General features: G+C 35.0%; 3 protein-coding genes across 4 annotated transcripts; 1 reads left to right on the top strand and 2 right to left on the bottom strand.

Annotated features, from left to right (window-relative positions):
• Window positions 1–134: 134 nt before the first annotated feature.
• LOC135841244 (nicotinamide/nicotinic acid mononucleotide adenylyltransferase 3-like) lies at window positions 135–5,165 on the bottom strand. 2 transcript variants are annotated; one of them, XM_065358104.1, is made up of 9 exons: window positions 4,923–5,165; window positions 4,463–4,535; window positions 1,757–1,839; window positions 1,453–1,673; window positions 1,226–1,387; window positions 1,054–1,155; window positions 829–983; window positions 612–759; window positions 135–383 (listed from the first exon to the last, which is right to left on the bottom strand). In XM_065358104.1, the coding sequence occupies exons 1-9, from the start codon at window positions 5,035–5,037 to the stop codon at window positions 345–347; spliced, it is 1,098 nt and encodes a 365-aa protein (XP_065214176.1). In that variant the 5' UTR covers window positions 5,038–5,165; the 3' UTR covers window positions 135–344. The 2 variants fall into 2 exon arrangements, with proteins under 2 accessions (XP_065214176.1, XP_065214177.1); XM_065358105.1 differs by lacking the exon at window positions 612–759.
• Window positions 5,166–5,308: 143 nt separating this feature from the next.
• On the bottom strand, window positions 5,309–8,580 carry LOC135841243 (TBC1 domain family member 12-like). Its single transcript, XM_065358103.1, has 9 exons — window positions 7,834–8,580; window positions 7,654–7,753; window positions 7,329–7,530; window positions 7,132–7,249; window positions 6,911–7,042; window positions 6,723–6,849; window positions 6,422–6,622; window positions 6,132–6,345; window positions 5,309–5,972 (listed from the first exon to the last, which is right to left on the bottom strand). Exons 1-9 carry the CDS (start codon window positions 8,292–8,294, stop codon window positions 5,785–5,787), a joined length of 1,743 nt encoding a protein of 580 aa, XP_065214175.1. The 5' UTR covers window positions 8,295–8,580; the 3' UTR covers window positions 5,309–5,784.
• A 190-nt stretch (window positions 8,581–8,770) lies between these two features.
• LOC135841241 (eukaryotic translation initiation factor 3 subunit A-like) lies at window positions 8,771–14,497 on the top strand. Its single transcript, XM_065358101.1, has 17 exons — window positions 8,771–9,013; window positions 9,317–9,513; window positions 9,590–9,738; window positions 9,812–9,962; window positions 10,049–10,249; window positions 10,327–10,541; window positions 10,621–10,792; window positions 10,932–11,417; window positions 11,493–11,630; window positions 11,719–11,928; window positions 12,007–12,183; window positions 12,367–12,531; window positions 12,623–12,825; window positions 12,918–13,076; window positions 13,235–13,387; window positions 13,486–13,810; window positions 13,899–14,497. The coding sequence occupies exons 1-17, from the start codon at window positions 8,965–8,967 to the stop codon at window positions 13,956–13,958; spliced, it is 3,210 nt and encodes a 1,069-aa protein (XP_065214173.1). The 5' UTR covers window positions 8,771–8,964; the 3' UTR covers window positions 13,959–14,497.
• Window positions 14,498–15,072: the final 575 nt, after the last annotated feature.

Genomic DNA, 15,072 nt, shown 5'->3' with positions numbered 1-15,072 from the left:
GCAACCTAGTAACATAACAAAAGCAGGTGATATTAAGTCTAACACAATGAAGGGACATTTTGCTGCGTCTACCCTTCGTGTTTTCCATTTTTAGCACCGAAACACAGTGTTATAAAAATAAAAAAATACATAACTCAACGATAACTGGTGTATTCCGGGCATAAATATTTTCTTAATATGATATCATAATACAAACAAATTCTCAACACTGTGGATAATAATTACGTATATAAAATAGTTCAAAGGATGCAAATGTATGTACATCGAGATAAAAATAAAAATCATAGACAATAAAAAAAAACTCTCATGGAACAAATTGCGAATTGAAATTCATCGCAACTAAATCATCTTCTTCGTAGACGTTTACTAATAACTGGATCTTCCTGTAACAAAATATATTTCTTATTAGAATTTCATCGAAATAAAGGAATGATTATTATTTAAAAATCGGTGAAGTGCAAAATTGCAACAAAAAAAAAAATGTTTAAAAAAATAGTAAATTTCTACACAAGAAGATAGACTTTTTTTTTACATTTTCACTGAGTGCATTTTGCAGTTAAAGCGGTGAGATTTTAAATTTTTTTGATGATTTCAGCATCGTCATCTCTTACCTTAATTTTCTTTTTACGTTGTGTTTTCTTTTTCGTTTTAGACGAATCGATATCAACTGATAATTTAGAATTATTCGTAGGATACTTCTTATAATCGTTAAATATTTCAGCTGGTATTCTGATCGTGTCTTTGGTAGTAGTATACTTACTAAAAAATTATACTTATTTTACAGAATGTTCGTCGAATAGTCTAATAAATGAGAGAATAGATACGTACTATTTATTATAGGAATATAGTTTGTGATCTTTTATGTATTTTTCTACGCCTTCTTGAACTAAATACTTGATACTCAAACCTCTCAAGCATGCTTTTCTAATAGCAGTCGAACTGACCGTGTTTTCGATATGTTCTTTAACAATGTAAATATGTCTCTGTAAAGAAAAACAAGCTATTAACACGAATCAGATTACCAAATCAATTCTCGAAAATGATAAATCGTACTTTATTCGCAAATAATCGATCATTCTCGTAGATAATTTTATCCAGATCGTAGCCACATCTGGTAACGCAGGCTATACCATGTTCAGTCATTATTCCTTGTATCTATGGTAAAAAAATAAAGAAGCTCGGGGTGTAACACATCGGCTCAAAAATTAACGTATTCGTCACTTACATCGGATTCTTTCCACAAACCAGGTACTGAGAAGCTATTCAGTACATCGCCACCACAAACCAATCTTACGGTAACTCTATAATCGAAAGAATTACCATTTACGTCGTGAGATGAATTACTATTAATGTTCGTATCATTTATTAATAGCCCATTTAATCTATCCTGAAACATATTGGATTAGATTTCGGTCTGGAATATGGTGAAGATCTGGACATATACGTACCTACTTGATGGTGCTTTAGAACTTGATATGTGGGAGTCCAGTCTGATTGTTCGGATTCCCAAGTCGATAGATGTATCCAATCGGATGACTTTATGGCGTTTTTAATCATATTTATACGATGGTTTATCGATATCAAATCTGTTTTGCCGTATTTGTCGTGTACCGGCGAGATGTATGCTTGTTTTACGTCGAATCCTAGATCGGTGAGATGATCTCGAGCGATTTCTAAACAAAGTAAAAGAGGAGTTACATAATTACAGTTCAAAGTTCAATTATTATAGAATATATTCAGAGTATCAATAACTTACCAAGCATTCTAAGGTGCATATTCGTGATGGGATTGAAACTACCGCACAAAAGGAGCACAATTTCTTCGCGAATCATTTCGGAACTGCGTACCGGAAAATAATTTTAATCAGTGAGTTAATCGAGTCTATAAAATTGAAATATTTGGCAAACTTTGTCAAGTTGACATTATGCTGTTAGATGTTCCAATCGCGATAATCCATATTGTGATCGAAACGTTCTCAAGAAATATACGAATGGAATTTCATTGCATCGCAAAATTTAAATTTCAATCATTTAATTGAATGCGATTGCGATAAGAATGTGCACAATGGCACACTGATAAGAATAGGATACGACTGATTGATACGACAATCGACAATCTTTTTCTATCGCTAAAACTACGCCAAGACTCACGTTCAAGGAGTAAAGGGGAAAATGGAATGAATGAAAACAAACGTAATAATTTTCAAGTATCCAAGTTCAACGAATAGTTTACGAAGATCCTCGAAGTTTAACGAGCGTTAAGGCTGAGCTTTCAGTGTAAAAGTTTGGGTTCTTTTTTTTAGGCAGAGTTCAAAGCCCCTGAATTTTTTTGAATATTTTTGTCTCCAACAACGACCTCAACATATTCCGAAATCCATTTTGAAAACTTGAAATCAATGTGGAGGGATTCATTATATTATTTTCTACCATTGATAATTTTTTTGGGCAATTTTTTGAAAATTTTTGGGGCCAAAAAATAACTTTTTCAATTTGTAGACTCAAAATCAGGCGGAAACCCCAGTAAATTTGACTTGGGTTTAGAAAATACGATTCCCAAAGTTGTATTAGCTGCCCAAATCGTATTTTTCGACCATTTTTGGACAATTCTTCAAATATTTGGAGCCCCTACTGGTTCATCAATGAATCATGAGAAAAATGAAGTTCCTTCCTAATAGCCGGAGAGACCACTTAAGCACCCCCCCCCCGTCGATCCTCCGGCACAACTTTTTTCTTAAAGGGGAGTCCTAGGAACATTTCTAGCCCTTGTACTCCAAAAACAAGTGGTCCTACTTACAAAATGGCGGCCATTTTGATTTTTGATTGACAGGTCAGCCGAACTCGCAGATTTTGCATTCCAACATAGGAGTAGGACTTGTACAAAATTTTTCAAACTGTACAAAAGTAGATCGAAAGATCAAGCAAAAATTTATCACCTGTCAAAATTTCAAGTGCTAAAGTGCGTTTTTCGATTTTTGGCGAATTTTTGAAAATCAAATTTAGGCCAAAAATGAGGGAAAAAATCAAAAATTTTACCAAATTGACTAAGAAAGCTGAAATTTGGGATATACTCTATTTTCGACATGCCAAATCGATTGGAAACTGTTTCAAACCGTTTTGAGCAATTCTGGAGCCCCCAGCAGATTTTTGAAACTTGAAAGTCCCACAAAATTTTACCAAAATGCTGTTGAAAAGTTGAAATTTATTCTGCAAACTAATTTCAATACGCTACGAAGTCAACTGCAGGGGGATTTCAAGTCGTTTTGGAGCCTCTGACGACTTTTTGAAAATTCCTGGAGCCTCCATCAGATTTTTGAAACTTTAAATTTTCACAAAATTTCATCAAATGGAGATGGAAAGCTGAAATTTACTCTACACTCCAATTTTAACACCCTCTGAAGACGACTTCAGACGGGTTCAAATCATTTTGGAGCCTCCAGCGACTTTTTGAAAATTACTGGAGCCTCCAGTAGATTTTTGAAACTTGAAATTCCCGAAACATTTTACCAAATGGAGTTGGCAAGCTGAAATTTACTTCGCAAATTAATTTCAATACGATATGAAGTCGACTACATGGTGGTTTCAAATGGTTTTGAAGCTTCCAGCTACTTCTTGGAAATTTCAATTTTCCAAAAAACACCATACGACCTCTCAAAAAGTAGCTGGAGGCTCCAAAACGATTAGAAATCCACCAGTAGACGACTTCGTAGCGTATTAAAATTAGTTTGCAGAATGAATTTTGACTTTCCATCTCCGTTTGATGACATTTTTAGGAAATTTAAAGTTTCAAAAATCTACTGGAGGCTCCAGTAACTTTCAAAAAATCTCTGGATGCTCCAAAACGACTTGAAATTCTCCTGCAGTTGACTTCGTAGCGTGTTGAAATTAGTTTCGAGAATAAATTTCAGCTTTTCAAAACCATTTTGGTGAAATTTTGTGGGAATTTCGAGTTTCAAAAATCTGCTGGAGGCTCCAGAACTGCTCAAAACGGTTTGAAACAGTTTCCAATCGATTTGGCATGTCGAAAATAGGGTGTATCCCAAATTTCAGCTTGCTTGGTCAATTTGGTAAAATTTTTGATTTTTTTCCCTCATTTTTGGCCTAAATTTGATTTTCAAAAATTCACCAAAAATCGAAAAACGCACTTTAGTACTTGAAATTTTGATAGGTGATTAATTTTTGCTTGATCTTTCGATCTACTTTTGTACAGTTTGAAAAATTTTGTACAAGTCCTATACAAGGGCTAGAAATGTTCCTTAGGACTCCCCTTTAAGAAAAAAGTTGTGCCGGAGGATCGACGGGAGGGGGGGTGCAATTTATCCTCAAGTGGGCTCTCCGACTATAATTTATTTTTTAGTGTATGAGATGCCTGAGTAAAGTTGCCTGAGTTACCTTCCTAAAGAGATACCTAATTCCAAACCATCCTTATGTCTATTATAAGCTAACCTATGTGCAGAATTCCTTACCTTTGCATGTCCATTTGTAGGTGCATCCCATTTACCTGTAGAGTTACAAAAGTTAATATCAATGTTGGGTTGCCTGAAAAAAAAATTATATACCTATAGATTAACATTTTTGATAAGAATTATTCTACAAGAGGAAAGGATTAATAATTCAGAATTCAGGTGGTGTACTGAGCAATAACTGAGTTGAAAACTTCGAAAATTAGAACAAAAATAGAAGAGAAGCTTTGTGGCGTTTGGTTGGGCTTTTGGAATTTGCTCTCAAGAAAATTAAAATCAATATTATGAACCAAAATGCAAACTTTCGTTTTACTTTAGGGTATACCAACTTGATCATTCAACTTTTCTGAGTATATGCCTCACTAAAAATACCCAAATTCACACAAGAATCCTTAACCCTCCTCCATTACTGCATCTGTACTCCTTAAATTACATGGGTAATAAAGAAAAAATATATTCCTACCTAAAATACCTCGTCTCAACATCGCAACGTTCATTTTAGAAATCCTTTTTTGACACAGTAAAAATCCGAGCCAGAGAACCATGACGAAAATTTCCAGTTTATTGTACTCAAGCATTTTGAACTTTTCACGAATACGACATACAGAAAATGTATACAATAAAATCAAGACAATTTTTCAACTTATAATATTTTAGACTATTACAATATTCGCCATCAACATTCGTAATCGAAACTCATTTCAAATCTGACGTAGGTAGTGGAAAAATTTCAAAATGAAAATATTATCAGACACTTAATCATACAAATAATCACAGATACAGACCCTCTCACTGATATTTTCATTCCTCTCTCAAATAATCATATTTTTCAGAACAGAAAAAAATCAGTAAAATGTAATAAATATATTTACGATGAAATGAACTTGGTCCATATTAATGAACGTATCAGAGCTTCGTTTAACACACTCGTCAATTCTCACAACAATACGATTGTTTTCGTTCAACAAACAAAAATACTAAAATAAAGAATAAATGTAACGAAAAACAATACACAGGACGGAATATCTACTACTTAAAAAATAATAAAGGTATGTACTCGTACTTCAGTATCAGTATATAGAATCACCTACACCAAAATGACAATAATGATAACTCAGTTACTTTGATTATCTGGTTGTATGGTGTAGAGGAAAATACCTACATAAAATAATTTTTAAATACAAATTTAATAATACAAAAGGAGAAAAAAAACTGGAATAAGAAAATGAAAAATAGGTATCTTAAAAATGTCTAAAATTGTCAACAAATATATAAATGAATCTATCATTAGGGAATAATTATGAAATTTCGATGAAAATTCATTGTCAAGCGATTAAATCTTCGTAATAAGTTAATAAGTCTTCAAATGTGAACGATCCGTTACTCATGTTTATACAGGATATCGATTTAAACAACTGATTTGGGCAAATGTCGTCTGGTAATTTAGTCAAATATTGAGCTGCTCGAAGGAAGTCCATTTTTAATAGTTCGTTTTTGTTTAAATGCATTATGCCTGCGAACAGAAAATAAATTTAGGTTACAAAATACGAAATCAGAAATATTGTTCCAATATTTGGAGGAAAACTCATTATATTGGCAAAGATAGTATCCTTGGCCGATATTTTCAGTCGACATTTTCCTCATTTCTGGATTAATACTTCAATATGCATACCTAAGGCAGCCCGAAATATAAACGTTTCTCCATCTCTGATAATAATATCCCAAATACGACACGCCAAATCTAAATTCATCGACTTGGAAAACAAAGTGTAAACCCAATCGACTAAGTATAAATCCGGCGATAAGGCAGTTTCGCTAAAATGCGTATATAACTCGTATATATTTACACGAAGGAGATCCGTATAAGCTAGATAATATTTTTTCATCTGCGGAAAAAGGAAATCGAAATGTAAATACATATTTTATCGGCTCTAATTACTCCGAGATAATATTTACGATTACTTTTTGAACATCTAATGAATAGAAGGCTTTATGGCACGGCATATCCAGCATGTTTGCAAAACAAATAAACGCGTCGAGTTCCTCCATATTTAAAAGCAGCACGGCTGCGATAAATGACATTCCTTGCACATATCCAATTTCTGGTTGATAACAAACGTACGCTCCGAGTAAACAATGTAAAACTTCGTAATATGGACCACCCTGTTGAAAAAAAAAAAACAAAAAAAAACGTAAAATTATGTAATCTGGATGGCATAGACAGTTGGATAAAATTTATGGCAAAAAAGATACCGTAACGTACTTGTTGAAAAATACACAACTGAGGAAAAGTTCGACTTATATCGAGTCTTATCAGTTCGACGCTATGTTCGTAACTTTCGTTCATGTGTAATGAATCTTTGGAGCCATTTTTCAAGATTTCTTTCGACCTAAATAAATTCTGGCATCAGTAACTGGGCGGAGTACCTAATCGGTACGTGATATATTTACTTTTTAACGCATTCTTTATATTGTTCACCGGTGATTTCCAACTTATTACCGATAGCTAAAGACCATACTTTGCCACGGATGCAGGGAGGAAGTCCATTCCACCATAGATTACGAGTCTTCTTGGAATTCCTCCTATGAGATCATTTCGCAAACATTAAAATGTAATTCCGAATGCATAGCAGAAAATGTTACAGTTTGAACTTGGAGATGTAGGTACTCACATTTGGCGCCAATTTGGTAAAATTTCATTCAACCATATTGAAGTTGCCTGGGCTAATTTCTCTTCTTCTTTTAATCGATCATTTCGACGTTTCTTCAACATAATATCTTTATCGCGTTCTGCGTAAGAAGAAGTTAATTAGTTCAGTTTACAAGGTAGTTACTGAGAATTACTCGGATAATTTAACAATATAAGAACCTTTTTTTTGAATAGCTTCGACCATTTTTTCGTATTCTTTCTGATGCTTCATTTGCTCACTTAATGGTTTAGGTGGTAAATTAGATGGCCTGTCCATTTGAATCAAATGCGTACTACTGATGGTCTTATTATAATTGTTTTGATATCTACTGACCCTCGTAGAGGTATACGGTATATCGGAAGCAAAACTAATACTGTCACTCTGCGAGAAAAAAATATGGAAAAATACGTAAGTTATAAATCCGTATCGAATGAATTATTGATTAAAAATACGAACAATAAATCAGAAAAAAATAACCTTGATTTATGCGGTACAGATACTCACTTCATTGAAAGTATTTAAAGAACTAATTGAACTAACAGAATCACTGAACGCGCCGCTAGATTTATACGATTTTTCGTGATTATTTTTATTGACCTTCCAGCTAGAAATGAAATAAAAAATTCATCGTTAGAAACAATATTGAATTGAAAAAATTGATGAAAAAAAACAGCATTGACTCACTCTTTGAGAATTTTAATAATTCCTAAATTATCTTCGTTGAACACATCCTCGCTCGGGCTACGATCGATGACAACACAGTCGAGGTTTTCAGTATAACTGAGGCAGTCACTGGAAGCCGTACACTGATTATTATTTTCCTCCAAACAATTCGATGATTTTTGTACTTGATCGTTATCTGGTTTTATCACTTTGGACTCATCATTCGTGGAAGCATCCTTATTATTGGTGACGTCGAAAGAGAAGCAGATGTTGTCGATGGTTTGAATATTCAAACAGATCTCCGAGATGGCGTGTTCTTTTTTGATGTGCTGTATAATATGGGAAATTTTCCTCTTTCTGGAGGATTTTCTTTTTCTAGGCCATGTATGATAGTGGGTCCGGTTGATGGGTTTTTTCTCTTCAACTTCGGGTTTCGCCGAATTGAACGTAGTGTGGTAAGAATTAACGAGTAATCCGTTCATTTTACTACGTTTATAGAGACATCTTATCTAGGATAGAGTTGTAAATCATATTCATTTACCTTATCATAGGATACTTTGTGTAAATTTCAGTCGCAACATTTATCTAGGGGATTTACACGGTTGAAAAAAATCTATACTAATGGAATGTTCTAACACGTACCGAAACACGTACGAGCGCATAATGTACGCAATAAAATCTATATTCAACCTAGCCACTATTTCAATTCGTGTTATTTATAATTAATCGCTAGATTAAAATTATTATCAATTGATAATTAATTGTTTGGTTGGCATTTTCGGCATGTTGACACAAGCAAAAAACGTCACTCCGCATAATGCTGCTTGGCAACGTTGTAATTTACAAAACTGGCAACGTTGTAAATTTCCTCGAATTTGTCGTTGCATATGCAAAAAGTCAAAAATATGGATTGGCAACACTGAATCAGTTTTGCAAAATTATCAAATTTTTCAAAACGTAAAATCTTTCATTTCTTTTGTACACGCGACATTTGTGTCGGAAAAATCGCTGAAATTTAACTAAAATAAGCGATAATTATTCGCGAAATTATCGTTTGTTGATTGTGAAATCATTGCTGATTTGTTCCCAAGTCGTTGAACTTTAATGTGTTTGAAATATCATCCGGAATAACACCGACTTTGCATCGCAATCATGGCTAGATACGGTCAAAGACCAGAGAATGCCCTCAAACGGGCTAATGGTAAGAAATACTGTTCGAAATATTTTTAAAATGATTGAAAACTGAAATTCAAACGCAATTCATTCATCTGATGAAGATCTATACCAATTTTAGTCGTCGTGTTTCATCTCTGTGTGTGAATATTCACCTTGACCGGAAGATTTTCGTTGCCTATCGGCATCATAAATATTTTGTATTTATTCATAATAGTCGTGAGATAACAGTGATGTGAGATATCTTAACACTATGGAGTTTCGTAGTACACTATATAATTCATTTTCTACGTGTTCGAAAGTTATTAATTGGAGTGTTCTCTTGTTACAGAATTCATCGAAGTTGGAAAACCAGCTCGAGCTTTGGAAACATTATATGAAGTTTTTCGTAACAAGAAATGGGCTTACAATTGGAGCGAGAGCATTCTGGAACCTATCATGTTCAAGTACTTGGATCTTTGTGTCGAGCTGAAAAAGTCACACATCGCCAAGGAAGGATTATTCCAGTACAGAAATATGTTCCAGACTGTATGCGAACGTTGATGTTGTTTTAATGCCAATATTTGTATCGACTGTTTATCTTATCAATGTGGTGTTGATTCAGGTCAATGTTGGCTCATTGGAGAACGTAATCCGCGGATATTTGAGATCGGCTGAAGAGAAAACCGAATCAGCTCGCGAGCACTCGCATCAAGCTGTCATCGATATCGACGATTTGGATAACTTGGCTACCCCTGAAAGTATTCTTCTGAGGTGAGGTTTTTGAAAATGTTCTCGAATTGTATAATATAATATTGGTTATTCACGTTTGGAATTTTGTTTATAGCGCTGTGAGCGGTGAAGGTGCCCAAGATCGTAGCGATCGTACTATTTTGACACCATGGGTTAAATTTTTATGGGAATCGTACTGTCAGTGCTTGGAATTACTTCGTACGAATACCTTAGTGGAAACTTTATATCACGATATTGCCAGAATGGTAATTGAGCTTCATTCTCTATGCAACATTTTTTTTTTCGTAAATTTGAAATTTCATCTAATGTCAATTTTGTTTTTATTTGTCAGGCATATCAATTTTGTTTGAAATACAATAGAAAAACGGAATTTCGTAAACTTTGCGATAAACTCCGCAAACACTTGGAAGATATCGGAAAATTACCTCCTCAAGCAATCAACGTCAGCTTAACCAGACCGGAAACTCAGCAGTATAATTTGGAAACTCGTCTTATTCAGTTAGACTACGCTATTCAAATGGAATTGTGGCAGGTCAGTGACATTTCACTTTTGCGAAATGATTTTTGAAATTTTTCGACTCATTTGGTATATTTTTTCTCATCAAACAGGAAGCTTATAAAGCAACCGAAGATATTCATAATTTAATGACGATGTCGAAGAAGCCACCGGTTCCTAAAATGATGGCTAATTATTACCAGAAATTGGCGATGGTATTTTGGAAAGCTGGTCCTAATTATTACTTGTTCCATGCCGCTGCGTTATTCAAGCTTTTCACGTTGAATAAAGAAATGAAGAAAAATATTACTCAAGAAGATCTACAAAGGTATGTCCGCATTTCTCGTTGTTACGAGCGAATTTATGAAAATATCTTCATTGCTGAATTCGGTTTGTGTGTTTTGTAGAATGGCAAGTCGGGTATTGTTGGCAACGTTGGCTGTTCCTCTTCCATCGGCTCATCCGGAATTCGATAGATTTATTGAAACTGATAAAAGTCCTTTGGAAAAGGCTCAAAAATTAGCTGTCTTGTTGACCCTAAACCAACCTCCTACGAGATCCTCGCTACTGAAAGATTTGGTGAGTTATTGCTCCTAAAAGAAGTCTCCAGTTTTCTGAAATTGGAGAAAATGAGTAGACGGTTCAATGAGCAGTGCTCAGTCGATAAATCTGTATGTTTTGATCCTTTAATTCTATTAATGATTTTCAAATTTTTCAGGTCCGTTACAACGTCTTGAATATGGCATCTACTCCCCTCCAAGAACTCTACAACCTACTGGAAGTTAATTTCAACCCGCTAACGCTCTGCTCCAAAGTAGACAGTATCGTGAAAGTATTACAAGAATCAGACCAGTACATCCCTCCTCTTCGAGACGTCACCCTAGTCACGCTTATTCGTCAAGTATCCCAAGTATACGAAAGCATCACCTACCCTCGTCTTCTCCAATTGTCTCATTTCGGCACACAGTTCCACATGGAACGATTGCTAGTCGAGTGTGTGCGTCAAAACGACATGCAAATTCGTATCGATCACGGTAAAGCATCCATTTTCTTCGGAGCTGATTTATCAGAGTCGCATCACGAAGATAAACTAGAAGGAGTTACCATCCAAAGCATGCCTAGCGAACAAATACGTAATCAATTGGTCAACATGAATAACGCTTTGCATAAATGCTTGCAAGTCATTAATCCCAATTACAACAAGGTAAGGAATATTTTTCCTGAACGTAATTTTTGGTTAAATTGTACGAATAATTCGATGTTTTTTTCACTTCTGTAGGGTGATCGGGAACAACTTCATGATAACATGGTACGACGTTATCACGAAATTAAACATATGGAACATCAACGTATTTTGGCCAGGCATAAAATCATCGAAGAACGTAAAGAATATCTCGAGCAATTGAATACTGTCAGGGTTAGTATCCCATCTTGCCCATTTGCCTACAATTAGTTCCGTGTAAAATTACGAAATATCGTCATCATAACAATTTCTTATATTGTAGGAGCAAGAAGAAGCGAAAAAAATAGAAGAAATAGCCAGACAGCAAGCTATGGCTGAGCAAAAACGCTTAGAAATTGAAAGAGAAGAACGCGAACGTAAACGACAAGAAAGCGAATTGCAACTAATACGTGATCGAACCCGGCAGGAAAAAATTAACCAGATTTCGTTGACTGTTCATGGTCAAAAATTACTCAAAAATTTACAAGAAGATGTCAGTTACTTTCAATCGTATCTTGAAAGTTCATTTTTCGTAAAATATTAATTTGGTTTTTTCTTTTGATGGCAATAGGAATTGAAAAATTTGGATGCTGATAAGATCGCCCTTCGTGAAGCTGAAGAATTACAAAAGGAAAGGAAAGAACAGCAGCAAAAGTTGAAGAATCAAGAAAAGAAATTGGATTACTTCGAACGGGCTAAACGAATCGAAGAAATACCCTTATTGAAAGCTGCCTGGAAAGAAAAACAGGTCGGTTCAAAAATCAGTGCTGTAGATTCAAAGCTGTACGTTTTGAAGTCAAATTTGAGCTCATATGGCCGAATTTATTTTGAATTTGATGCTTCGATTAATATTGAGCATAGTTTTTTACCACGAAAGTAGGTTGGAAAAATGAAGTATATTAATGGTTGGTTATTTTCAATATGTTTTTAGGAAGCTGATCGTAAATTCTGGCACCAACAAGAACTGGATAAAATTCAAACCATGAAACAAGAACGTAAATTAGCCCTGCAACATCGTGACCGACTCAAACGCATGGCAGTCGATAAGAATGCATACTTGGCCAAACTCGAAAGCCAACGCCTCTCAACTTTCAAAGTAAAAAAACTTCACTTGTTTTTTATCTTTTGAGCGATTTCCTTTCCTTGAAAAACATGTTTGATTAATGCGTTTTTTTGTTCCTTTAAAGGATAAGTTGGAACAATTTGAAAAAGAATTGGAAAAAATTCGTAAAGAAAGACTAGAAAAACGTAAAAAAGAAAGAATCGAGAAACGCAAAGCTGATTACGTTAGACAGCTCGAAGAAGAAGCTGAACGTAAACGACAGGAAGAAAAACGTAAACAAGAAGAAGAAGAACGTAAAAAACGCGAAGAAGAGAAAGCCAAAGAGAGGTACGTTTCACGTTGAGCTTCATACTTTGTCCTCAAATTCTGTTTGGTGTTAACTTTTCTATGAAAATTTAACTCAAAATTTCATTTTTCAGGGAAAAACGTGAAGAATTGGACAGAAAGGCGGAACAGGCGCGTAAACGCGAAGAAGAAGTAGAACGGAAACATAAATTAATATCGGCCAATACAGCGCCGGCTGAAAAACCCTCGTCGTGGCGTGCTGCTGAAAGAAGCAGTGATAAATCTCCTGAAAGGTAAGGAATTGATAGTTGTTGATTGTCCTTGATAATAGCAAAAAAATGATTGCAAGGTGGTTCGATTATTTTTAGAGAAAACATATTTTCTACTGTTTGATTGTTGTGAATGAAAAATTGTCCCAACTGTGATCTAATTTGTCTTTTTTTTGCTGCAGGAAATTCAGAGACGACGATAGAAAAGGTGACATTGTTCGCAGACGTGTCGACGACGACGCCAGAAAAACCACTGGTCCTGAGAGAAAAATGGAATGGCGTGAAAAACCAGCCAAAGACGAAAGCCGAACCGAAGATGATAGTGGTAGAGACAGGTACGGTGTAAATGTTTCACATCTTTCTCATTTCCATTACTCGCTGCTGCGTCTCGATAGAAAATCATTTTCACGAAATGCTTACTCATAATTTACAGAAAACCACCCCCAAGAGAACCTCTACAACGTAGAACCGACGATGACAGGAAACCTGCTCCCCGAGCTGGAGGTGGCTGGCGCGATAAACCTTCCGGTAAAGACGACGAACCACCTTCGTCGCGCGAACCACCTTCACGATCCGAAGGTGGTGGCAGATGGAGATCAGACGATAAACCCTCCGATTCGGCTTGGAGAAGAGGTGGTGAACGTTCTGATGCACCGGCCAGCCGCGATAGACCGGATCGAAACTTCGGCAGAAAATTCGATGGCGAAGATAAAGGCAGATCGGCTTTCTCCAAAGGTGGCGATAGAAAACCCGATGATGTGAGTGTACATATTTTCTTAACTCGTCGTTTAGAATAATCGAGTCAGATTTGACTGTAAATTTTTTGGTGTTTTAATTTGTTTTCAGGGCGGTGCCTGGCGCAGGAAACCAGAACAGTCATCGTCGTCGTCTGGAAGCTGGCGTTAATTAGGTATTTGAAAAGATGTGATTTTTATTTCGATTTTAGTACGAAATCTTATCGACTGGTTGTTCTTTTTTCATTTTTAGTGTTTTAAGTACACTTTTAAATTTATAATAATTATTAAATAATATGAATGTCGTTAATTAATTTTATACGCGTATTAATGTAGTACATATTTATATCGAATCGATGTATGTATTTCGAATTATAGTGTGTTTTATTCCGCTGTTGTATAGTTCTCGCCTCTCTCACGTGTGTTTTCGCTGGTTTAATCGTCATTATGGTAGCTTATCAGATTCCGTAATTTATTATTTATGTAGAAATTTTATAATTTATTTTTTTTTTCGTTTTGGGTTTTTTGTCTACTTATCGTGTAAAAGTAGAAAATTTTTTACTTACTCTTCGATCTTGATGATTTTGAATACTTGTCCGTACCTTTTTAACGAACTGAGGGTTCTTCAAAGCTAAAAAAAATCCAATCACTTGCGAAAAGAATGCATTATTATACATTTATTGTTACCTAATAAATATTTGAAAATTTAAAGGAGTGGTGAGTTATTTTTCCAAAATCGATTGATTAAAGTGTTCTTTTTAGTCTGATTTTAAAACAGACATTATGTTGGTCAATCTAGTTTCATATTTTTCAATTCAACTCATAGTGAAGGTTGAAATTCCTTCGGTGAGCGGTTGTGCTTATTGAAGTTAGCAACACGTTTATTTTTTCCAAACTGATGTCACTGTCTTTCCAGCGAGGATTTTCAAGCTCTGCCTTCTCGTACTAAAATTGTGTGAAAATGGCAAAAAAAAATGTCTCCTTTTGACGAAATTGCCAAATAGTCTTGTTTCATGCTAAAAATGCTCACGTTTTCGCAAAGATTTCTAAAAAGTCTTAATTTTTTCAAAAAAACCATCCAAAGGTTTTGCTTTTTTGCCAAAAAAATTCATATAGGTAGTTTCGCTTTACACGCAAAACTTGAAAAAGAAGGCTCGCTTCTTCGACAATAATCGCGAAAAAGTATGATTTTTTGGCAATAAACGCAAAAAGTCTATCTTTTTGCTAGATCAATTGACAAAGTATTGCTCTCTGCCAAAAATTTAACGAGCTGAGAGTTCTTCAAA

Source organism: Planococcus citri, chromosome 3, assembly GCF_950023065.1.
Source record: "Planococcus citri chromosome 3, ihPlaCitr1.1, whole genome shotgun sequence".
Classification (NCBI taxonomy): domain Eukaryota; kingdom Metazoa; phylum Arthropoda; class Insecta; order Hemiptera; family Pseudococcidae; genus Planococcus; species Planococcus citri.
This window is presented reverse-complemented; position numbering and strand designations above follow the sequence as displayed.

Excerpts from the sequence above, each read along its gene's own strand:
- LOC135841244 (XM_065358104.1), bottom strand. The coding sequence starts at position 5,037 with ATGCTTGAGTACAATAAACTGGAAATTTTCGTCATGGTTCTCTGGCTC. Across the intron at positions 1,388-1,452 it reads AAGTTCTAAAGCACCATCAA|GATAGATTAAATGGGCTATT; the intron begins GTAGGTACGTAT and ends AATATGTTTCAG. Across the intron at positions 760-828 it reads CTATATTCCTATAATAAATA|TAAGTATACTACTACCAAAG; the intron begins GTACGTATCTAT and ends ATAATTTTTTAG.
- LOC135841243 (XM_065358103.1), bottom strand. The coding sequence starts at position 8,294 with ATGAACGGATTACTCGTTAATTCTTACCACACTACGTTCAATTCGGCG. Across the intron at positions 7,043-7,131 it reads TTACCAAATTGGCGCCAAAT|GAGGAATTCCAAGAAGACTC; the intron begins GTGAGTACCTAC and ends ATGATCTCATAG. Across the intron at positions 5,973-6,131 it reads TATATTTCGGGCTGCCTTAG|GCATAATGCATTTAAACAAA; the intron begins GTATGCATATTG and ends TTCTGTTCGCAG.
- LOC135841241 (XM_065358101.1), top strand. The coding sequence starts at position 8,965 with ATGGCTAGATACGGTCAAAGACCAGAGAATGCCCTCAAACGGGCTAAT. Across the intron at positions 11,929-12,006 it reads TCAAAAATTTACAAGAAGAT|GAATTGAAAAATTTGGATGC; the intron begins GTCAGTTACTTT and ends TGATGGCAATAG. Across the intron at positions 13,077-13,234 it reads AGTGATAAATCTCCTGAAAG|GAAATTCAGAGACGACGATA; the intron begins GTAAGGAATTGA and ends TTTTTGCTGCAG.